The sequence below is a fragment of the Netta rufina genome, assembly GCF_964035555.1.
Source record: "Netta rufina genome assembly, chromosome: 10".
Lineage (NCBI taxonomy): Eukaryota > Metazoa > Chordata > Aves > Anseriformes > Anatidae > Netta > Netta rufina.
In genome coordinates, this window is record NC_140133.1 from 3,940,716 (window position 1) to 3,965,971 (window position 25,256).

The 25,256-nt window shown below is 39.2% G+C and overlaps 1 protein-coding gene across 2 annotated transcripts in view; it reads left to right on the plus strand.

The window, feature by feature from the left end:
• The window catches only part of PHF2 (PHD finger protein 2), a 96,813-nt gene that overhangs the window by 52,337 nt on the left and 19,220 nt on the right, over positions 1 to 25,256 (plus strand). Inside the window, exons 3-14 of one of the 2 annotated variants that reach the window (XM_084293039.1) lie at positions 4,742 to 4,856; positions 10,212 to 10,372; positions 12,818 to 12,959; positions 15,697 to 15,883; positions 16,421 to 16,583; positions 17,655 to 17,742; positions 18,358 to 18,464; positions 19,649 to 19,740; positions 21,032 to 21,121; positions 22,425 to 22,796; positions 23,680 to 23,799; positions 25,101 to 25,219. In XM_084293039.1, coding sequence (XP_084149165.1) covers positions 4,742 to 4,856; positions 10,212 to 10,372; positions 12,818 to 12,959; positions 15,697 to 15,883; positions 16,421 to 16,583; positions 17,655 to 17,742; positions 18,358 to 18,464; positions 19,649 to 19,740; positions 21,032 to 21,121; positions 22,425 to 22,796; positions 23,680 to 23,799; positions 25,101 to 25,219 — 1,756 coding nt within the window. The remainder of the gene's footprint in view (positions 1 to 4,741; positions 4,857 to 10,211; positions 10,373 to 12,817; positions 12,960 to 15,696; positions 15,884 to 16,420; positions 16,584 to 17,654; positions 17,743 to 18,357; positions 18,465 to 19,648; positions 19,741 to 21,031; positions 21,122 to 22,424; positions 22,797 to 23,679; positions 23,800 to 25,100; positions 25,220 to 25,256) is intronic. The other variant, XM_084293038.1, reaches the window with a different exon arrangement.

The window sequence follows — 25,256 nt, forward strand, 5'->3', positions numbered from 1 at the left end:
AAGAGGCATCAGGGGGAGGGGGGGAATCATGGACTGGATTCTAGAGATCTGAATTTAGCTTCCAGCCTCACCTGGCCTCAGGCAGTGTGCGTGAGCTGATGCAAGGCACCTTACCTCTTCTGCTTCAGTCCCCAGTCTGCGATGAAAATAGCGCGTCCTCCCTTAAGTGTCATGAGGCACTTACTGCTGTGGACTAGACAAAGGTCTAATACAGTGATTTTCGGAAACTGTGTGGTGTTTTTTGTCTTTTGATGAGAAGAGTAAGAAACAATATGTTATGGTTTGCCAGGGTACAAAACTGTAGCAATTTCAGTGGCAGTCAAAACTGTAGGATGCGCTGGGGATGCCAATTCTTGCTGTTATTTCACAGGTAAAAGTTCTCCTGAGTAAAAGTGACAGTTGATCTCAGTGGGAGCTTTGTCTGGGAAAGAATTGTAGGATGTGTTTGCCTTTGGTCAGATTAATTCACAAATTCTTTCTGTTACACAATGGGAAAGAAAAAGAAAAGAAACCAATTGCTGTAAGATTAAATGCTTTACTTGAAAGCCATTTATTGTAAATAAGCAACAGTGATGCGGATGTTCTTGCTCCTTTGCAACATTACAGCAACACACAGAGGAAAAGCACTGTGCTCATCTCCCACGAGCACAGAATCAGAACATTTATTTTTTAGTGAGAAATCAGGGATGGGTGGAAACTGATTTCTGTTGTATTAAAACTCAGTAATACTAAAACCAGCTAATTATTCCTTCACTGTCTTCAAAATTCAAGTTGAAAAAAAAAATATCTTGGAGGAAAGGGGAATGGTCTGAAGTGTTTGTTTTGAGGTCAAAAAGTGAAATTGTTTTTCCACTCTTTTTCAAAATAAAGTGTGAACTGGAAACCTGGACAATCTGCAGCTGTTCTTGTCACCCAGATGGTCTGCTAACAACTGGTCCAAGCAGGGCACCCACAAATTGTGCACACTGGCAAAAAAATAAATAAAAAAAAATTGGGAGGAAAGTCCTGAAGGACTTAACAAAATCAGTATGTCCCCACAAAATGTTTTGATTTAAATTAATCAGTTTTGTTGGAAGATTTTTGACAAATGTACTGGAAATTGTTCAAACAAATAAGCACAAGTGATGTTAAAGCAAGCAATTTGGCATTACAATGGCTTGCCTTGAAAAGGGATGTATAGCTACAGATACTCTGAGGCTATTATTGAGCCAGTGTAGGAGAGAAAGCAGAGGACTTCTGAGAGTTTTGTATGACATTGAGATTTAATTTCTTCCACTTTGCTTTGAATTATGAATGGTGAAAGACACCTATTTTTCAGTGTGTGTATGGGGGGGAGAAATCAGACAGAAGTAGCCAAAATCTACCATCAGGAATTAAATATAAATCCTGTTAAAAACAGTGGTGCATGATCTTAGAATTCAGAAATGGCAGTTTTTGATTAAAAAGGCTACAAGTTGAATATACTAGTTAAGATGAGGAGAGTTTAAGCTAACGACAGTCTTCTGATGCTTTAAGGTTTTTGGCTATTTAATTCTTTTTACTCCAGATATAATCTGACTTGGCAGTATGTCCCTCAGTCTGCATTGTGCAGCATGGCAGAAAGTGGAGCTAGAACACTGTCACTAGTTACAGTGTTCAGTGTCATAGAAATACGGAACATTATATAACTTTCCCATAGATCAATATGAGTTTGTTTTCTCTCTACATTATGGAAGGTTAGAGGATGTACAAGACCAGCCATCAGAGTAGTTACATATAAAGATCTTGGGAACATTTAAACATTAGTTGTTGATTAACTTACCTTCAGTTTTGGTCTAAGATCACAGGTTCCTCAAGCTGCGTAGCAGTTTTCACCATTAACCAATAGAATCGTGGATTCTGTTGAAAAAATAGGCTGTTATCCTGTAGCCCCTCCTTGCGGAGTGCAATAGGCTAGAAAATAGAAAGACCAAGTAAATGAAGGCAGGAACAGCTTGACTTAATGCGTTCGTTCTGGCAGGCATTTGTATGCAGTACATCCTGCTACACTGCACTTAGCCTCTGTTGAGACTTCCACAAGATGATCAGATTCATTTGTTTATTAACTGTTCCAATATATGTTTAAACGAGTTATCTAGCAGTATCAGTTTTGTAATAAATGAGCAAGTGTTGTTCCTGAGCCAGTTGTTCACTGGTAGGATTTAATTATTGCAAGATTAGCAAAGGGAAACACAGACACCAATTGTCTGTTATGCAACTTGTCTGGATTTAAAAATATATGTGTATTTCTGGAGCACACATTCCACAATATATGTTTTCCAGATGTCAAATTTTAAAATCATTTTCCTCCTCTTACATTCTTCCACTTTACCAATGTGGCTTAGTGGCTACTATTTCAGAAAATTGCTTCCTGTCATATGACATTTTAAGCCATTTCACTTTAATGAAATTTGTAGGGACTTCTCTTTGGGAAAAATTATACACATTCACAAAAATTTTTCTGACATCATTTACATAAAATGTAAGTGCTTTGTTAAGGCAGACTTGACTCATTTTCATAACACAGTCTGAAATGTTTGGTTTGATTGCTGTCTGTTTTGCAGCAGTGAAAATCAGGGTAAGTTCTCTGGAATCAGGGAAGTTACGTAGATGCAAGCAGACCAAAGTTAGGCTGAAACTGTTTTTAAACAGTTACAGCCTTTCATGTAAGTCAATAGAGAACTAATATGGTGCTTCTAAGTAGCCCTTCTTCATAAATACATTTGAAAAACTGTAAGTACACCTTTGAAGTCTAGAATTATACATTTTCAGATCATGAAAATATATTCCTTCTTTCTTCTGGAGGGTTTTCTGTCAGAGGAGAGGGTTATATTTTTCAAAGGTCAAATTTTCATCAGAAAGTTCTGCAGAAAAAGAAATCTGTAATCATTTAAGAAAAAGTCCTCTTTTTGGCCAAAGCTAGTATTTGTTGCACATGTTAATGGACTTTAATCCTTACTGCAGTGCTCATGGTAAAGATGAAACATAAAGAGAATGGCTGAAAATGGGCCAAATGTCGACTGTTTGATGTAGCATAATGGCCTACAGCAGCCGGACTGCTGTGATCCTTGAGATAGCACCTCCTGTGGAGAGTTCTGGCGGCAGATGCTGCTTGCTGTCGTTGCATGAGAGGTGGATGCCTACCCGCTCCCTGTACCCAAGGAAATAGCTCCCTGGTGCTTTCTGGAGAGTTGCGGTGGATTTCTCAGATCACGCTGATTTGCCTCTTTTATTTCTCAACGTGCCATGCTATCTGAAATAGAATAAAAGAACATGCTAATATGATAAGCTCTTTAATCGTCACTGTGACAAGCAACACCTGTTTTGCTGGGACTTGTGTGAGTAGTCCCTGTGCTCCATGGCTCTGTTGGGAGGGGGCACTCACTGGGAAGGAGAGAAGAGGAGGAAGGTTTGGCATTCATGTAGTGCTTGTTTCCTTTGTTACCAGGAGCACTGAATTAATACACTAAGCCTGAGAGTCATTAAGATAAAGAACTAGCAGCTTTAATGAATATATCCAGCTAGGCTGGAGAGCTGCATGGAACTAATAAAACCAACATGCTTTGTGCAAAACCCGGGGTGGATTCATTGGTAGATGTAATGGAAAAAGTTAGCTTGTTCCGGACCGTATGTCTTATAGCTGTGGCCTCCGGATTCCTTTCTTAACAAAAAAGTATGTGGATATGTGTGTGTGCATGTGCAAAGTGTGAGGAAAGAGTGCCATCCAGGCATGGCTGCTGAGGAGATCTTGATTTGGGGGTAAAATATTTAGTTCTGTGAGGGGTAAAAAACGTTGTGATGTATGAATATTCTGCTAATGGTTCTTGAAACTTTATGAATATGCACTTGGGACAGTACAGTGTACTGCAAAAATGAGCATGTCCAAGCAGACTGTGGAAATAGGAATAGCTGAGAGAGCTAATGCTGACTAAGATAAAAACTGGACTAGTTTTTCTCGTTTTGTGTTATCTGGCTGTCAGAGGCAAGGCAGAACTATATAGACATTTGACTTGCTTATTTGTGCTTATTTCAGCTGACCCTTTTTCCATGAGAAACTCGCCTATATGTCAGTAACCCACAGGGAGCATAAGGGGCCTTCTATTTGATGGTATCAAGTTAGTGCATAAACCTGGCTTGCCTTTCAAATCCTAGAAATAAGAGAAGTTGTAAAAATGGCATTTGTGGTGCCCTTGCGTCTTTTTTTTTTTTTTTTTCTTTTCCTGTTATGTGCATGTTGTGTGCAGGGCATAATTCAAAACCTTTCCAAATCGATATCAAACCTACCACTGCTGGACAGACCTTTAGACAAAGGTAATTCATAACAAATATGTTCATAAAGACCTATGTGACGTAGTGACAGAGCAGAAAAGTGTCTTTCCTAAGGGTTTTATGATAAGGATTAAGTGTGTAGTCTGACAAGTACAAAATGTCCAGAGCCTGTGTTTGCATGAAGCCTGTGATAGCTGTGCAGCTCAGTAATTATCCGTCTGGTTGCCCTTATGTTACAAAACGAACACTGTTCAGTATGTAATAGATCTTCAGACTACAGTATAAGTGTCTAATGGTGAATTGAGAGCAATACTGAAATTTTCATGGCAGCTTAGTGGGGGTCCCCTCTTCTCTGCTCACCTAAGAAATGCCATGAAGATTTGTCCTTCTGTCAAATGTTTTAATAATTTTCTTCTACTTAGCATATGCTACTGTCCAACACATTCTTTTTCAGTGAAAAAGAAAAGAAATTGGCATAAACACGATACTGGACAGACTACAGAGGTCAAACCTGTACAGAACGGGAGTCAAGTCTTTATAAAGGAACTTCGAAGTCGTACTTTTCCAAGGTAAGTTGTTTGGCTGCATAAGTAAACAGTGCTCTTGTGGAAAAGCAGATATAGCCCATTTCATATGAAGCTGATTGTTGTTCAGCTTCTTGCTGAAGGCATTGGATAGTACAGGGTTATGAAGTTTAAGTGAACACTTCCTTATTGCAGATGTCCCTGGCTCTTCCATGTTTTGTTTGTGCAGCAGTATTAAAATCTACTGTTGACTGAACCCAGCTCCTGCGGATTTCAGTAGATGCGAGTATGTGTGAAGACAAGAACAAGAATGTGTTTGGCCCCTACAACATATGCTTGAATAAGAGACTAACAAATTTATTGCATAGAATTATCCAGCTCTCAGAAATACTAATGGTTTTGCTGAAGTCTCTCCATCTTGAAAAGAACAATGACATCCTCAGTTGCTACAGTGACAAAGGCTCTCTTATTTGGGGTAATGAATAGTACTAATTGTTAGGTGACATGTTCCGCACTTTATTAGGCTGCTTCACAGCCATTTGTAAGAGTGGTATTTTATTTTTTTCTGAAGTAGGCATTAGCCAAATGAATTCTTAATTATTAATGATTAATTATTTTAGAAGTACCCATAGAAACTGGTAAAATGTACTTGGTAAACACAAAACTTCTTAATTTTACAGAAGATTTGATCTTACTTTAATTTCAAATATCAGTTATTAGGCTGGTTAAGGAAAAGGCTGAAAATACCACTGCAGAATGTTGTAGTGCTTGCTTACAGATGTATTTCACTTAATTCAGTACCCAGTATTTTTACTTCATTGGCTATTTTTATCTGGGCCTGCTTTATTTTTGTCTTAGCCATTTTTAAGTACAGAACAATTTGAAAGGTTGCAAAGCTAATTTAATAAAAAAGGATTAAGGTCTAGGCACAATGTTTTCAGTAGCCTAGGATAGCCTCTGAAATTGCAGGTACAAACAGCTTCTGAATCCAAAACCCTAGGCTTGTACACAAAATCCAAACCAGCAATATACCCTAAGAAGTAAGTGATCACATCAAGACTGACATTCCTTTCAGAGAACATGGCAATCCATCTAGTTTTTAGTGAATGTCTTTGTCTCCCCAGTCACTCCAGGGAGATGTGTTCTCAGTTAATGCTTTCAGCACCTTGCTGAAAGTTATACAAAACTGTATAGGATTTCTTCTCTAATTTAAAGAAATCGGAATTTGACTGAGTGTATGTGCTATGCCTGGGTGTCTGAGAGGTTTGCATATACTTGGAAGATCTGTGCTCACATATTCATTATCTACGAGTCATTCCCAAATTATTTAAAAATATGGACCTCCATTTTTTTTTGTTTGTTTGTTTCCCACTTCCATGCACACATAAGGAAATCCATGCTGCCAAATCAGAAAATATCTCCTGCCAAAATAAAGTTACTGAGCAAGTACAGTCTGTAGTCAAAGCGAGTCCCTGCAAGATTCAGGCCTCTGGCATTGACACTTCTGGCATAAGTAAAACAAAGTCTTGTTGAGAAATTTTCTCTTCTAAAGAAAATGAATGAAATCTGCAGATGTTCACAGAACAAAACCCAATGCTCAGCAGTCAGAATCTGATGAAATGAAAACTGGGGGTCTTCGTTTAAAGACAGAAACATCATGGCTGATTCACAGAACACAACAATCAGTTATAACCAGTTAGTCCCTTGGTGAGACTCAGATCAAAAGGAATAGTGAAGAAAGCAAACAAGCAAAAAACTGAATTCGTGTCATGCAGCTGATTTTTTTTTAATACTGAAATAGCATTAGAATAGTAACAGTAGTAATAACAAAAAATTAATTGTTCAGGTACTTCAGTGTAGGTGTCAGACTCCATTTTGGCATGATCATTACTAGACACTTCTGTGGCACATACAGAAGCAAACCAGACTCGAATGAGTATGTGAGATGTAACAGCAGAGGTTTAATGGTATATCAATACCATTTGCTCAAACTGAGAATAAACTGAAAGACTACGCTGTATCAGGACAGCAGAGGAAGTCACCCAACCTATGTGGATGATTTGCAGCTTCCTATTTGTTACTGCTGCTGCTGCTGAATCTCTCTCACCATCCATTTCTTTGGCTTGCATGGTACTTTTGTTTCCTGTGCTTATTCAAAGTTATAGTTGTGCCAGATACACTAGACATACCTGTAACAACCTGTCAGATGCTATTTTACACCCAGGAGGTAACTGAAATCTATGAATATGCTCTAGAGCTTTCCATAAGATAGACGAATTTGATTCATTCAGTCTTACACTCCTGTCATTACATGTAGTTCTAGTCTGTGTTCTTTGTTTCCCAAATGCTTTCTTCCTCTTCATTATCAGCTCACAAGATTACCTGGAATTTAAAGAGGAGCTTAGCTTCAGTTAATTAGTATCTACTTTGTCAAGAGGTATCCCAGTTCTCTAAAGCAGGAAACCCTCCCTGAGCTAATAAGCACTCTGTGGGCAGCAAAGAAGTGTCAGGCTGTAAGAGGACAGGCAAGGATCTAATTTCCCAAAATGCTGCCTTCCTCTGAGGTTCTTCCCATAGCTTATATCTTGCTCTTTAAAACCTCCAGCCTCCATCCTTCATATGTTACTGCTGCCTGGTACTACTGTTTGCATAAATACAGAATGCTGTAATCCCTGCCAAGCCTCAGAACGTACCTGTGAGGCAGCAGGATCAGTGCCATGAACACTGGATCAGTGGTATATTCCCTAATGCTCAGTGTTTCACGCTGCTGCCCACCTGGCTGCCTCTCTGGCGGTCTTCACTCTGCTTTGCCAGCAGTGTGCATGGATAATTCCTTGTTTGCCTTAGGCCATGCTGCTTCTGGGTGCCCACGCTGTGGCATGGCAGCAGGAGCATGGTGCTAAGTGCTGGCATGGGCAGGCTGTGTGGGTCCCCACCCTGCCACCGCTGTCCTTGTGGCACTGCTGAGGCCGCATGTTGCTTGCGGTGTGAGCCGGGCTCTCCCAGACCCAGTGACTAACCTTGCCTCCTGATTGCCCACTGTGGCTGGGATGATCCAGAAGTGAGCTGTTTTCTACATCTTACCCCTACTTGCATCCAGCAAGTTTGCATTCTTATTCTCCCTGGGAAGCCCTGCCACATGAGTGCCTGCGAAGAAATGCATTTAATACACTTCTCACTTCCCCTGCCTTGCCTCCCACATGCCCGATGTGCTTCACGAAGCCTGGTAATTACAGACCCCTGCTCAAGCACTTATGCGCCCAACACTGGGCATCAGCAGGGCATCTGGTGTTCGGTGCTTGGCCTGGGCCGTCCCTGTGGAGCAATGTATACTGGGGGCTGTGTCCATGCCAGCGCCAGACACTGTGATGGTGGCATCCAAGGCCTATAGCATGTGCCTGGTGTCTTGCAGGCCCGGCTGATCGCATGGCGGTCTGGGCAGGGCTGCGACTGGGGCCTGGCTCACTTCGTGCCTGCAGGGACGGAGCACAGGTAACGCCTGGCCGTGCCCTTCAGTGCCATCGCCCATCCCGCCCGTTTTTTCCGCCCGTTTTTGGTAACTGAAAACGTGAGCTGTAATTCAGAACTGATGCAGAAGAGGGCAGTCACGTATTGGCCTTCAAGGTTCTGGGAAGTAATGCTTTTGGGCATAAACATGCAAAGTTTTATTATTTCCACTGTCCCCAGCCGGCCCATGGCGGAGCTGGCTGTCTGCACGCTGCAGGAAAGGCCTGAAATATCTCCAGAAAGACCAAAGAGTTGCTTGGGTTACCCAGGTTGGCTCAAAGAGAGGCAGACAACAAGCAACAGCTGCTGGAGCACTTTTAGGCCTGACGAGCGGTTCGAGTACACTCAGTTTTCACTTTGAATTCAAAACATTTTGCTCTTGAAAAGATCTAGAAATTGGCCTTGAAATTCTTTTTACAGTTGTCAGTTTAAATAACTGATCATTTGATAAACCTGCCCTTTTATTAGTCACTTTGAAGCCCTCTCAGCTACTTGAAAACAATTTGCAGAGTATTTCCTGAACAATTTATTTGACTACTTAAGAATGATTTGCAAAGTATTTCCTGGACAATTTATTTGAGATTATGTAGCATTTTAAACTTTACCTTCTTTAAATTTAAATATTTAACACTAATTTCTTTGACATTAATCACTGGTAACTTGACAGATTCCTATAGTTCGGAAAATAGTCTCTCATTTTAAGCTGTTATTTCAGAAGTTTCCAGTAGTTGGTGTATTAGAGTCGAGTGTGTTGGTTGCAGATGGTTTTAGTATGCCTGACATGCTTTGCAATATGCTGCGTTATGGCTTTTGTCTTATGCACCTCCTTTGCATATAACTGGGGTTTTTCAGTTGTGATGGTCAGCATGGTTCATAGGAATGAAATTAGCTCTTTAGGCACAAAGAGATCCGAACCTCTGATTCCATGGCTTTCTATCATGTGTAGTCACTTCAACGTACTCCAGATGAGTACTGGATGCTGCTAAAACATTGTTTAGATGGGGCAGGTCTCAGTGACAGCCTAAAACACCATGTAGCCTAATGCCATCTGAAAGACTATTGATTTTTAGCTTTGTTGAGTGAATTTCCCAAGACCTTGGGGTTTATTTTATCTAGTGTAGTCTCTTCTGAAGACAGGGCTTTGCCTGGTTCTCAGAGGTGCTTTGCATATAGAGTGTTTATTCCAGGTAATAGGAATTCGTTTGTTTGAGGGTTCTCAAAATAAATGTTTTCTTTAAAAAATAAAATAAAATCAGAACTCAAATATGAACTGGTACATTTCATGACCGATAGTTTTTTTTTTTTTGTCTATAGTTACTGGCATTGTGCATTCTTGCCTATCTGCAAATTGCTATTTAGCGAATACTTTTGGTTGGCTTTCAACAAATATACCACTTATTTATGTGGGAAATTGGATGTTAAACAAACAAGGCGTACAAGTCATACTAGAGTTCACATTCATATACTGCTTACTTCGGTAGAGCTACCCACAGCAATATAGAAAAATCACAGCATAGCTGGCATTTGTAAACAAGCTAAGACTTGGGTGCCTAGAATCCACTGCTTCAGGAAGTCTGGGTTTTCTTTTTTCTTTCCTTTTTTTTTTTTTTTTTCTTTTTTTAGAAAAGATAAGCGTTTTTTTCAAATAACAGAATTGAGTTATTTTAGGTCTATTCTAGGTCATTCTAGGTCTCTAGGTCTCAAAAAGAGCTGAGACACCCAACTGAACAAAAAATGCCACATAGGCATTGGGGAGAAGTGACTATTATCTGATGATGTCAGTTTATTCTTGTTTGCTTATAACTTTTTCCTTTCAGTAGTGAAATGCAGAAGATGCCAAGCTCTGCCTAGAAGCACCTTACCATTGAACCTTACCTGTGTTTACTTTTCTAGTGCTGAAGATATAGTAGTGAAAGTGCCAGGCAGCCAACTAACAACAGAGTATTTGGAAGAAAATGGTTTCACAGAGCCCATCCTGGTTCCAAAGAAGGATGGTCTGGGATTGTCTGTACCAGCACCCACGTTCTACGTCAGCGATGTTGAAAACTACGTTGGTGCGTATGGGGCAGCAGTAACGTTTTACTTGCTAGAGCTCATTTACTTCTTTAAAAATGGTCCCAGGGCTGTGAAAAAGGCTCCTTTGCCTGAAATATTCCTGGTCTGCCTTTCAGTGCAGAACAGCAGTAGGGAAAGGTGGCGGTCAACTGCAGGTTAAATAACAAGAGTCTTTGCAGAGTCTTGTCTCTAACAAGAATCTATGAAGGCTTTGGAAAGATGGAGGCAGCTCAAAACTTCAGAGCCATATAACCCGTATGTAGGCCAATCAACATACACTATAGAAGAAACCTGGAAGAAGCAGAAAGAGGGTGTTGCACACCCTGCACATATTCCTCCATCACCCAGGTATGGCAGAGAAGAAGTTTGGCTTTTGGTGTAAATCAAAATAATCCCAGGGTAATTTTTTCTCCAGGAGTCAGCATGGTCCTAGTGGGCTGTACTGTGAGAGGTGAGGGACTGAAAGGCAGCATGCACTGGCATTGCTTGCTACCTGCTAGCTCAGAATCAATAGTATTTTCTCTTGTGATTTTACAGACATCAATGAAAACTAGGTTTTGGGGGTAGGATGCATATATGTGTGTTTTATGGCCAAAGGAGGAAGGAGGTTATGTTATTGTAAAATACTGACATCAGACCTTGAGCTATGCAAACTTTAAGATTTATTATGTAGTGGTAGCCTGTAATTAGCAATTAATCCACACTTGTTTCTTGTACCAACTTGTGTATCTTACTGTGAACCTGAGCCAGACCACGTTGTAATCCATAGCACTGCATTAAAATAGTAGTTGTAGTATCAATAAATTGTTCCTTTGGGCCAAGTCTTAATTGATTGCTGCCATCTCACTTTCTATTGAAGGAAATACCAGACTGTGACTCCCACTCTGCAGAGGCAGTCTATTTCTACACTGGTGTCAGTTCACAGACAGAGCTTTTGTCATTGTTGCTGGTCATTTGGATTTCTGCTGGCATCCTCCAGACTCTAACCTGGGCAGGGTGTTGTACTGCATCTTGCGAGTCATCACGTCATCCACCCTTGGAAAACATACCTTGGCCAGGAGCCATGGAACTGCTCTGAAGTCACTTGTCTCATCTCCACATCCTTCTTCCTTTAGCATGTGTGATCTTGTCTCTTCTTCGCTCTCACTCTGTCTCTCTTCTGTGTCAGTTCCAATGAGATTCTTGTTCCTTCCAGTGTTCTGGTAAACTGCCGTCCTTTTGGAGCCATGACTCCAGCTTTAATGTATGCATGTGTTTCAGGGCTCCCTTTATCTCCTTTTATAACCTGCTAACCACTCCTCCTTCTGTGCGGTACTTACCAGGCCATTGACCTATTCCCCAAATTGGTGGATGCTGTCAACAGCCACTGTTGTTCTTGACTGCCTTTGTTCCTCTTGCAGTGACTGTGTGCAGTGAGATAACTATGAATAAAGCAGAATTCAAGACCCCTGATTTTATTGTCATTTCTGTCCCATTGCTTCTACAGGAAACATATTTTCCTTGCCCATCTGCTACACTTAGCAGATTTTCTTGTTTGACCTAGGTGCTCCTCATGCATCTGCTGGCTTTCTCTCAGCCTCTAGCTGAAATAATCCACCTCCTCCTCCTCCCCCCCACCCACCCAAAACAAAACAAAACAAAAAAAAAACTGTTAGTGAAAAGCTGAAGGAAAAAACAGGAAGAGCACAGGCTATTTAATCCAAAACTGGCACCAGATTTTTAAGGTGAACAGAACAAATAAAATGCTGGTGTAACCTCCATGGGATTGGTTGGCTTCAGTGAGATTTCACAAGCAGGAATTTATTTCACTGGTTTTTAGTTTATTACATTGTACCTAGAATGTCTTCTAGCAACAGTCTAAAGCAAGCAGTAGAGGATGGAACACCACAAATGAGATTGCCAAATATGTCATTACTGTGTTGGCATTTTGTAGGGGGAAAAATATTTTCTTGCTCTCCTAATGTGATAAAAGAAGTAAAAAATTTCATGGTACACCTGAAATATTTCTTAAAAAAAATCGTAAATAAAATTTTTAATAGAGCGTGAGGAAAACTGTCCTGAAAAATCTGCTTGATGAGATATCCTGTACAGTATTACACTCAATCACAAGAAATTTACAGTGTGGTGGGTGGGGCTTACTCCATAGATATTCAGGTATTTGCATATAATTTTCACCAAGCAAATAATGTCTGTAATGAAAAATAATATTAATCCTTTAAAAATAAAAACTATGGAAATAATTTTATCATGGGGCATGAATAAAACAGTACCATTTTATACATATGCAGTTTTTGTATGTAAGCCAAATAAATTACGAAAGCTAAGAAAATCAACAAATAAAATGTCCAAGATGTTTCTGGAAATGTTAACTCACACCCAAGCATACAAAATGGGACAAGTCAGGCCACCAATCAATCTCCCTTTTTCATTGAATTAATTTTTAGGACCAGAGAGAAGTGTTGATGTCACTGATGTCACCAAACAGAAAGACTGCAAGATGAAGCTGAAGGAATTTGTGGATTACTACTACAGTACAAACAGGAAAAGGGTCCTCAATGTGACTAACCTGGAGTTCTCGGACACGAGGTGAGCTGGTCCATCCTGCGGCACTGCGCAGTGCCCTGGGGTCCAACTGCTGCGTTCTGAGCAGCCTCCACCTTCTCTAGTGGTTCCCTTCTTAGGAAGTACTGCTCTAGCCTTGGGATCCTGGTTTCTTGTGATGCTGACAAGTATGGCTTTGTCCATATGTAGCCATTTTAGGGAAAGCACGGAAATGAAAGTGCTGTAGCTGTATGAAGAGTATGGTGTGGATTAGTTGGGCCAGAATTTTTCATGGTAATTCAGATGTGCATATCATCACCATTCACATGCCATCAACATTCACATATCAGAATGGAATGTTTTTACGTCTTTTCATTTTTATTTTAACTCCAGTAGTACAGGTATAGTTAATTCAGTTCAACTGTATACTAGAGACTTATAACTAGGACATAACTAGTTGTTCCAGGAGAGAATTCTCTGCCTTGTCCTAGTGGTGAGTGATAATGTTGTATGTTCCTATTATAATCTTAGGTGGGGCTTGACACATACTGGTAAGACCCAAAGAAAGAAGGACAACATAGATTTGTGGGAGAACATGGACAAAAGGAGTCTTATATATATGCATATATAATATAAACTATTATATCGCGAGAGATGAGACTCATGATGTATGTAAATCAGTGACAGCTCTTCTTCCAGATTAAGGCAATCTTTTAATGTGTTCTCCTTGAAGCATTCTTTTTTAAAATGTGTTGTGACATAGTGAGCACCCTATTCATATAGCACTGGCACAAGTGCATTGTATATTACGCACTGAAATCTTCTGTTTAAAGTAAATAGATGAGATGTGGCTCTGGGTATGGAATAACATGTCACTGGATGTCCTTGAATGAGAGTAAGTTTGAAATGATTATGATTTTGTAGTCCTATATTATGTGTTCAAGTTTCAGTCTTGGTGCTTTTGCAAGTTAACCTATAATCTGGATGACAGCAGTGAAGAACTAGAGTGATGCTGACGTCTCAACAGAAAGTTGGTGTGTGTGTGTATGCATGTGTAACAGTACCAGATGAGCTCTGCATTTGAGGCTGAGGTGCTTTAGTGTTTCAGTGAGACATATGTCGTGATACTGGCTATGTGAATATCATCAATCCTCAATGGCAGAAAAACTGCTATTCTTCTCATGCTTTAAATTATATGCTTTACACATAGGACAATTAGTTGATGTAAATGCCTAAGAGTTTAAGTTATTACTTTATGCTTTATATAGTTGTGATTTTATTCTATAAATAGGTAGATGCATCTATAATATATTGAAGTTTATGCAACTGTGTAAATCGTTTTTACAGTTCTTGTAGTCCTTCTGGGTATCTAATGCTCTAATGGGAAGTGTTAATGGAGGAAGAGATTCCTTTTTGTATAAACGCAATACAGAAAATGATGAGTGTCAACAACAACAACAACAAAGAACGGTGGTTTTGGGGACCATTCTATTTTAGCTGAGGACAGTAGACTTAATATAGCCTTTAAAAAGTAAGCTGATGAATAATTACGAGTTTATTATTTTTTTTAAGCCATTTTAACCTCAAGCCCTGTAGTTAGTGTTTTAGTAGTGCACACCCATTCCTGCAGAAAGCATCTGTAGTAATTACAGGCTTCTAAGATTTCCAGTATTTCCAGTAGGAATTTTTTAGCTTTCTGCCATTATCAGAGAATAACGGGAGATCTTTTATTCTGAAGGACTATTGGGGCTGTCACTCATATGCTGCTAATTTAGACATTAACTAGAAAATATTTTATCTCTTAGCATAGACAGTGACATTTTAATTGAATGCACTGCTCTGTCTTTCCCTGCCATTTTAAATGGGGCCATTGTTACCAGTATTTGACAGTGAGCATAAATGACACATGAGAGCTTTTAATTTTAGTTTGAAGTGCAGATACTCTTATGGAAGTGATATTTTAGGGTGTCCAACAGTGAACTTCAACCTCCTGCAAATAGTAGGCCAAATTTTCACTATTTAAATATAAAACCTAACACATTTGGGGATGAAAGACTTAGAACACTTTCTTCTTACGCCACCACGTCATTTTGGCTGTGATTAATAATATACAGTATGCTTATATAATTTATATAATGTATTTAAATGGTATGCTTACTGTAAATAAGACAATATATAAATTAATTATATATCATACTTTAAGTATATTAACATTATCAACCAAATTATATCTTTTCTTCTTCAGAGTTTTTCATGTAATTTAATCAATCTAAATAAAAAGATAACTGATTTTCAGCAGCAGATCAAGACTTATTTAGTTCACATGTCTGAAGTATCAATACTGTAAATTTTATTACTATTAAGTTTAACCTGAAAGTTGTTAAGATTTACTAGACCACTTATGTAAGAGTGCACACCTTTCACTTCTCTGAAGGGGGCTGGAAAAGTGGCTGGGATACAGCACAATTAGTAACTGAGCCTACATAGCAAGAGGCAAGAACTGGAAAATATAAACAGTTCATCATAAATATTGCTACTGAAAGAATTCAAAGGGTCATTGCTGCATCATCATACTGAAAAAAGCCTTAAATTTATATCTGCAAACAGTTTTCACAAAGTTTCTGAATAAAAACCAGTTCCACTGATATGTAAGCTGTTGCTTCATATTGCCATTGAAGTAATAGAGTCAGAGTCCACTTTTGGTTGTATTGGGATTCTTGCATTATTATTATTATTATTTTTCTTAAAAGATGCATGCTTGCTTTTAATTCTCTCTATACAGGATGTCCAGTTTTGTCGAACCTCCAGATATAGTTAAGAAGTTGTCCTGGGTGGAAAACTATTGGCCTGATGATGCTCTTCTGGCTAAACCAAAAGTGACCAAGTACTGCCTGATCTGTGTGAAGGACAGCTACACAGATTTCCACATAGATTCAGGAGGAGCTTCTGCATGGTACCATGTGCTGAAGGTGAGGGTTCATCTTTTTTGCAGTGTATTTAGTAACGAACTACATTTTATATTTGAAGACCATCCTAAAATTCTCTTGATCTCATTTTTTTCCCCAATGGTCCACTTACATAAGAAATATGCAAAGCCTTAACTGCCGTCAGTGGGTACGCTCTCAGTAGTGCCAGGGTTTACTTGTCATGTGGAAGTTGTTGGTGTATTCTCACTCTATTAGGATGTGAATATTTGTTTAGTGCCTTCTGCAAATACATCTCCTAAGACCTGGAAGATATTACATCCTGCTTTTGCAGGGTAATGGAACCTGACAATGTAAACTTTTTGTGCCATCTGCCCCACTAATCTGAGCAAATGTAGTCAGCTAGTGATTTAATTATTTCAGCCCTTCTTTACAAAGCTGACTAGTAAGTTTTACTTAAATAGTGTTAAAATATGTAATGCTATATATTTATTTAAATAAATATTTGTGTGTGCTTGTATCCATGTCAGTGAAGCTTTGATTGATTTGGCTGCTTGTTGCTAATTGTGTTTTCTAATTCAGGGAGAAAAAATATTTTATCTCATCAAACCAGCCTCTGCAAATATTTCTCTCTATGAACGCTGGCAATCAGCAGCAAACCACAGTGAAATGTTTTTTGCAGACCAGGTAGATAAATGTTACAAATGCACAGTTAAACAAGGACAGACACTCTTCATTCCTTCAGGTGAGCAGGCGATTACAGGTGAGGTTTACTGTTTGTTTTACAGCTGCCGAAACAGCATGTCCAAAGTGCTAGAGGAATGTGATTTGACCACCTTTCTCTGACAAAGTATGAAGTCTAACTCTTGGTAGAAGTCCAATTTTGTGTGCTTACAAAACAACAACAATCCCTAAACGTTTACTGTTTTCTCTCAATATTTTAACAGCCTTTTAAAAATGCAACTAGTACATACAGTGTTCCACTTTTGGTCTACCTGGGTTGAAGTAACTCCCAAGTCCTCTCTGTACGCCCAAGCATGACATTGATGTTTTGTGCCACAATATCTAATGGAGAGCTCATGTTGCATTGCTTGCTTCACTTCTTGGTTGTTGATTCCCTTTGACACCAAGGTGCCTGCATGGTGTGAACGTGTGTTTATGGTTTCACGAGAGGCTGAAGACCAGGGTGTCGCAGATTTTTATAGGCTACTTCATAGACTCAGGCTTTCATTGTAGGTTGTGGTGAATTTTGTTTTTCTCAGTTCCTAGGATGATACTCATAAAGAATATTCATTTCTCTCATGACCGTGTGTGAAGCAGATGGTGGAATAAACATTGAACAATGTATGGAGATTGACTAAATTAAGTAGATTTTTGTGTGAAAATAAGTGTTTGGAAAACACCTGTTTCTGACACAGCAATAAAGTCAGTGTCAGGAATTGTCAGTGATGTGAAAACAGCTACTATTATGTAACTGCTGCTGCTTTTAACAGCAATAAAAAAGTAAGGGCACTTGTGGCAATATATTCCCTTCACTGTCTGTCTATTTGAAATAGCCACAGTCGAAGGTAGTCCTAGGACTGTGAGTGAAAGGTGCTTAGCAAGTCCCTGGACTGGGCCTTACTAGTGCAAATTGAACAAGGGCCTAAATGCAACTTTGTTCAGAGCATAGGTGGTTCTAGTGCTGACTTGGACTGAGGAGCAGTATTGGTATATAGGAAGTAAGTTGTACAGTGAAGTATGAAGTTCATGTAGTGAACACATTGTTACTATGGACCCAGTATTTATTCTCAAGGATCTTTTCTTTCTCTTCTAGGTTGGATTTATGCAACTCTAACACCTGTAGACTGCCTGGCCTTTGCAGGACATTTTCTACATAGTCTAAGTGTTGAAATGCAGATGAGGTAATCTGTTTTTTAAAATCTTAATTTAGGTAGAGGGTCAAGTTTTAATAAATTGGTCATCCTCTCTCATAATAATTATCCTGCATTTGCAGTGATGTTATTGATGTAGCTTCTTTGGGAGAATTTTGGAAAGCATGCACATATTTGTCCCCTTGACCAGTTTCTCCTTTGCTGGGTTATTCCAAGCCATCTTTACACCTGTTACATAGTGCTTGGAAGTTTATGTGAGCTGTTTGGACAGAAGTGGCCAGATTCTGAAGGAAGAATTGTTAAAAACTGTCAGGATTTTTGCCTTAGAACATGCCATTTACCTTCTGGATACATATTCACCTGCTCAGATGGGCTCTTTGCCCAGTGAAAAACAATAGAAGTAGTCTTTATTGATGTTGGACAAATAATGTAATAAAAATATCTTACATCTATATCACAGTTTCTTACTAGCGTTATTTGTGTTTTGCTTTTGGTCTGATGCCAGAGTACTTGGTAGCAGCACAAAGAAATATCTTTCCATGTGTATTGCAAAGTGAACCTCAGGCATCTATGAGCAGTGCTTGACACTGTGCAACATACTTGTGACCTGCTATGCTTTTAAGTTCAGTTTTCTTTGTATTGCAGGGCATATGAAGTAGAAAGACGATTGAAAATTGTCAGTCTAACACAGTTTCCAAACTTCGAAACTGCATGTTGGTATATGGGAAAGCATCTATTAGAGACATTCAAAGGTAAAACTGCTTTTCTTTGCCTGCCTTAATTGCTTAGATTTGGGGGCCTGAAAATACTTACTCTTATTTTCTGCTGATGAGCCATAGGTTGCCAAAATCAGTCTTGCTAGTATTTAAAAACTAGTTCTAACATGTCAGCTGAATGTGCAGATCTGGTCCAGCTGTCACCTTAATCAGCCTGCCACCTTGCTCTAGGAAGGACCTTAGCCATCCCTCTTACCTATACTCAAGTAAAGGTTTCATCTTTGGAAAAAATATTTAAGTTGCTTCAGAGGCAAATAATGTTGTAGCCAACTACCTAGGCTGGGTAGTGTAAGTTACGGATTCATTCCCTGTCTTAACGTAACGAGCTGCTTGCTTTGTCAGCCCAAGGCAGATGGAATAGTGCCACCTTTTCTCATAATTCTTATGGTTCTGGTGGAAGTACGTTGGCAGGTCATATGTATACATGGGTTCACAGGAACATCAGTGATGGGGCCAGCAGGGTAGCAGGACCACTCCGAATTTAAGCACAGTTTTCTGTGACATTCAAAATCTTCTAAATCATATTCCTTCAGAGTTTATCCAAATGTCCATGCATGTTATGTTCTCTACAAACTTGGGCTCGCTTTTCTCCTTGCCTCTTTTTCTTATTATGGAACATGCCTAGAGACACCCACCAGATACATCTACAACACTTTATCTAACTAGTAAGTGATGTGTGGGGTTGCTTGGAAGGGGGCCCCCTTGTGACAGACACTAAATAAAAATTGTAACCAGCAGAAAAGTTTAGCCAAGCTTGTACTCATAAAGGAGAAGTGAAATGCTCTGCCCAGTATAGCTTTGTTTCCACATACTGATGCTTGCTTTTTCAGACAGAATGAAACAACCTTTCATGTCAGCTTTGTAAGCCCATGGCCTAGGATGTATGAACATGGAAGCTAGCTTGAATATGTGACCAAGAAAAGAGCCAAGATGACTGCCAGTGTAAACATAATTTACAGGAACCACAGTATAGAAAGGCAGAGTTGGATTTATGACACAGTAAATATACTCCTTATTACCATCAAGTAATAATAGGGATTTGTTGGCGGTGACCAACTTTTAAGTTAACTTTCACAGTTTAAACTTTTTCAGATTAGAGAATTTATGTAGAACCACTTCAGCTCTCAGCATTTGAATGGCACTGCTTTTTCTCTGATTAGGTTTGCACAAAGCTGGGCAACAACCACCTGCTCATTTACTCCAAGGAGCAAAAATTCTCAATGGTGCTTTCAGGTCATGGACTAAGAAACAGGTAGGAGAAGACCCTATTTTAATATTGTGTTCCTCAGGTTTGTCAGTCATGGGAACAAAGAACAAACGCTGGAACAGACAGTATCATCGTAGCAAAACACCTAACTCTAGAATCCCAAAGAGAAGGGACCAGGAAAGCAGGGAAGGAGGGTGACAATTGGGACTTTATAATGTTACATGAGGAGTAAGCAGGGAATAAGAAAGGTACCATCAGAGTTTTAAAAATATCAGTTCTGCTTATGGTCAACAGGATACTGAATAAATGTTTTCCATGGCCCTGAGCATTTTCATGTGCCAAATCAATTAAGTAGAGGCTGTGTATGTGAGCGAGGCCTAGAACAACACCTTCATTTTTGTGTGCACAAGGTGCTCAGTTCCTGGAAATCAACACATCAGTTAAACTAGGAAATACATATATGCCCAGAGAGATGGCTTAAAGATATTTGCAGCCTGAATTTACCACTGCAGTCATTTCAGCCACGTTATTCTTGTATGCATTGCTCCAAAAATTTGGGGGAATTAGCTGCAAGAGGCAGGCCATTCAATCAGAAAATGGGAACAATTTGAGAAGGGGTGAGCAGCTGAGTAAACAATGTTGCATACACAGTTTAGATCACTTAGGTGGCTGTCTCAGATTTAAATGTAGTCAGAGTCTTGGCTGCTTCCTACTGCAAAAAGACAGTCTGAATTCAGAATTGTTCCTGACTGCCTGTAGTAGGACTGTCTGATGTAGAAGACCTGTTCTTCATGTCACCCACCCTCTTTATTACTACTTGCCATGCAAATGACAAGTAGTGAAAGGAAGTCAGACTGTGTTGGCAGTTAGGTAAATTTGAACTTTGAATATTGGAATGTGGCATGTGAATGAAAACCTCAGTCCTGCCAGGGAGCTCCCAAACCACTCTGCTGACAAGGTATGTGCCTATTGGGTCCACTGAAGACAGCATCCTGAGACAACCTTTCTGTGTAGATGTAGAAAAGGAGTTTCTCATAGAATGTCATGTAAGGGGGTAAGAAAACTGATGTTACAGTTGTGAACATGCAATAATATCTAAAAAAGATGCTGACTTTGTAAGTAGTTGTCCTGAAGGAACAGCAATAACACCTAGAAGGGGAAATAAAATGTATTTTTTTTTCCGTATTACTGATGTAGTCAGTATTGATTTGAATAGTTTGGAAAAAACATTAATGTGTCACTTAATGAGTTTTATTATATTTTTGCAAAAAAAAACAACAACAAACAAACACACAAAAATGTACAGAAACGGCAGTCTGGCTTTGTTCTGGTTTAGGCTTTAGCAGAGCATGAAGATGAACTACCAGAAAACTTCAAACCAGCACAGCTTATCAAGGACCTTGCCAAAGAAATACGATTAAGTGAGGTTTGTACTCTTTTCATCATGTTAACTACACTGTTCATTTTTTAATAACCTAGACTCTAAAACAGAGGACTTGAAATAAATGAATCTTTTTATCCCTATCTTGTTTGTTAAAGTAATTTGAAAGGTTTAAGCAGTAGGGTTTTCAGGACTCTTGTCTGTGGCTGACTGGCCGCATGTTTTGGGCTCCTGTTTGCTGTCTCCTTGACTTCATGCTCTCTCTGCCTGCCCTACATCCTTCCTCCTCCACGTTATGCTAGCAGGACTGGCCACACTCCCATCTCCATCCTTATTTTTCCTTTCACGTTAGCTGCTTCCTACCCACAAATACGGTAGAGCTCAGAAAATGTTGTTGCCATCTCCTAATCGTGCTCAATATGTTCTTTGGTCTTACCTGTGATGTCTGAGCCAGGAGCTATCTATCCTTCTGGACATTGGCCTAGTAGGAGGCCTTGCTCTTGGCTGGTTTCTAAGCAGAGTTATTATATTAAACATAATCATTATATTAAAAACAAACAAACAAAACAAAACAAAAAAAACAAAACAAACAAAAAGAAACAGAAACAAACAAACACACAAACAAAGAAAACCAACAACCCACAGAGGTTGTATTGAGCTGTTGTCCAATAAGTCTGGTATGATGTTCCACACTGTGGAGATGTGTGACAGTGCAAGGTGATAGCAGCTAGTTCATTTGTGCTTTGAGAAGGAAGTGTTGCATTCTAACTATATCCAAAGACCTCAAAATTGAAATCTATCTTACCCTCTTTGATGCAGCATGTACCTTTTTTTTGATTGTTGGAATGACAAGTTAAGCAGAAAATAACTTCTTTATAATTAGTCAGGCATTGTCAATTTTAATTGGGCAGCTATTTCACTGCTTATTTTACCTGAGGGCATGAAACACGATTCTGCTACATTGTCACATCTGAATTAAATTGAAGTGGTTGTACTCAAACTGATTAGCATTTTAAACAAAAGACCATTCATGTTATACGTTTTTTTGTGTGGGCAGTCCATTTAAGAGTCCTACCTGATATAACCTGGTGAGAATTAACTTCCTCACCACTGGAGTTTCTCCAGGCTGACCTTGTGCTTGAGCAGCAGCTGAAGGGAAATTAGCAGTGGGCAGAACGCTACTGTGACATGTGGTGTGGTGTCCATTCCCTGAGATGTGGATGCTGTTACTCCTGTATTGACGGAGGTTTCTCTGGTGTTTGTTTCCCTAAGGATGGGAGGGTGCAGGGGAATATCTAACCTGATACAGGTGGATCTGAATGCCTTCCTATTTTGTGCCAAACTACAGAATGCTTCGAAAGCCAGCAAAGCAGACACGAGTGCCAACACAAATGCTGAGGAGACCTGTCCTGTGGAGAAGGAGGATGCACCTTCACCCGTCCAAGTGACACCTCCACCCCCACCTGTAGAAAAGCTCCCTAAAAAAAAGACCCCAAAAACTGTGAAAACCCCCAAACAACTCAAGCCATCCAAGCCTCCTAAGCCCCCCAAGCCTCCCAAACCCCCCAAACCTCCCAAAACACCAAAAGTCAAGGGAGAAGGAAAAAAGAAAGGAAAGAAGGCAAAAGAGAGTCCACCGCCGGCAATCCCGAATCTTGACTTGCTGGAGGCACACACAAAGGAGGCTCTGACAAAGATTGAGACGCCAAAGAAGGGAAAGGTGGGTTGTATTTTAACCTCCCCCCGTTCTTGTCATAGTGGGGATAAAAGCTCTCCTTACGTCTCATGGAAAACAAAATTAAGCAACACAGTGTGAAACCCTGTCTTTACTGAAGTAAATGAGAGTTTTGCGTTTGCCTTTTTTTTTTTTTTTTTTTTTTTTTTAACCTGGCTGCTCAGTTTGATTTGACTGTTTGTTTGGTAACTCATTTGAAATGAAGAAAGAAACCTACTGATTCAAGCTGAGTCTGGCAAGCTACTGCCAGGTCCCCCTCCAAACTAAGGTGAGATGAAAATTAAAAGACTTTTTTTTTTTTTTTTTTTGGCCCCTGTACTATTACGTTAATATTTCAAGTGTTACTATCACTTTTGTGTTCGTTTCCATGATCAGTCCATCAGACAAGATGGACTTATTTCTGGGGCATCTTGCTTGCGTGAGATTTTGCTCAAGAATGAGTGAACGAAGATAAAGCAGTAGTTTTCTTCTGGTTTTGTCCATGTAGGACAAGTTTCATTTTGATGTCTGTTAATGTAAATTTTGCTGTTGACATCAGCAGAGGCCAAGATTTCTTTGAAGTGCTGACAGAATAATGCATTGTACACTTTATTTATTTTGTCTTAAGAAGATTCCATAAGACTTTTCTAAAATGCTTCTGAATTTCCTAGTAGTTTGTATGTTACTATATGAAGGAGAAATGCAGCTAATCTTCTGCAGTCTCTGAAACAGCAATATTTGATTGAATCTCACATTTGAATTCAAAAAGGAATAAATCAGAAAAGGAGTTCTCAAAAATATGCCATTTTATATTCTAGATAAAAATGTATTTGTGTAACATGCCAGTGCTCCATCCTCATTAAGAGTGCAAGTTGATTTTCTTCCCCAGGCTGCAAAGAATGTTTTAAGTGTTCCCAATAAAGAAACAGCTAATAAGCAAAATGAGGTGGAGAAATTTGAAGCTCGAGAGCAAAATAAAAGCAAAACAGAAGCCAAATGGAAATATAAGGTAAGGTCTCCTGTTAAGTTTTGTTGCTGGTTCTGCCACATAGAGATAAGTCAATGGTGGAGAAATGTTTACAGGCCTACCTAAGCAGAGAGTGCGAGTCACCAATTTTCAGTTCCCAATGAAAAATATTTGAACCGAAAACAACAAATTAAGCACAAATAAAGGAGGCGTATGGCTGTTTTTCAAAAGCATGTGCTGAATTATTCATTCTTATCCTTGATGAAGCTGGTGGGAACACTTCTAATAGATTTTTCAGTGCTGATCACTTTTGTGGTTCTTACTCTAACCTAGTTACAGTACTTTAAGTCTGGAGTAGTTCCAGATCAATAACTCCCGATGGCATAAAAATATTGTTAATGAAATCTGAATCACGCCCCATAAACTAAAAGCTTGCCTCCAAAGAGAGCTAATGTAGGGTGAGAAAAATTCATCCATAGAATAAACTAATTTTTTTCCAGGTACCTTTTAAAACAGGGTGACATAGGCTTTCTCGTAAAAATAGCTGTCTGAATTTTAGAATCACAGAATCACACAGAATTTCTAGGTTGGAAGAGACCTCAAGGTCATCGAGTCCAACCTCCAACCTAATTTTGCTTACTTTGCAAACTTCTAATGACAAAGGTGCAAAAAAAATTCCTTGAAACAGAAGCATGTGTCTTTCCATGTGCAGAAAGCTACTAAGAATCCTGACCTTTTAACAGAGACATCTGAGTTCTAAATTTTGTGTTTAAAAACAGTCACAGTTGATGTGTTCAGTTCAATATATACCAGTTAATTACCCAGCCAGTACAGCTTAGGAAAGTATTAGGGCTATGCTTAAAATATAATTGAAGAATGAATGGCTTTGTTATTAAATTCATAATTCAAGCTCTTCTGAAGGTATGAAAGAAGCAAGTGGAGCCTGGGAATAAAATGTGGTCATGTTACAGGCACTGTGCTAGATTCTGTCCTTAGCTGCACAAGCGTGATGATGAAGAACAGTGTTCAATATTTTATCTCAGTCTGTACCAATTGAAGAGAGCTATACTTAAATTTAACATCAGGCATATTTGTGGTGGGCACTGCTCAAACTGGTGCTGAAGTTCTTCTTGAGCAGGGACAAGTCCCTGAACTAGAACCCATCTAGTCTAAGGAAGACTATAATTCTCTATTACTTACCTCATTTGCAGGGCATATTTTTTCTATGTACAGGTCAATGGATTCTCTAACATTACCTAGGAAATATTAGCAACTCATATAACTGATTTTATTTTTGTTTGTTTGTTTGTTTGTTTTTTTTGGGGGGTCTTTTTGCATTTCAGAACAGTAAACCTGATTCATTATTGAAAATGGAAGAGGAACACAAATCAGAAAAGACGCCTTTATCAGGAAATAAGGACAACAAATTTACATTCTCTTTCTCTAATAAGAAGTTGCTTGGGTAAGTAAAAATATTAGAATATTCATTAATTAGAAAA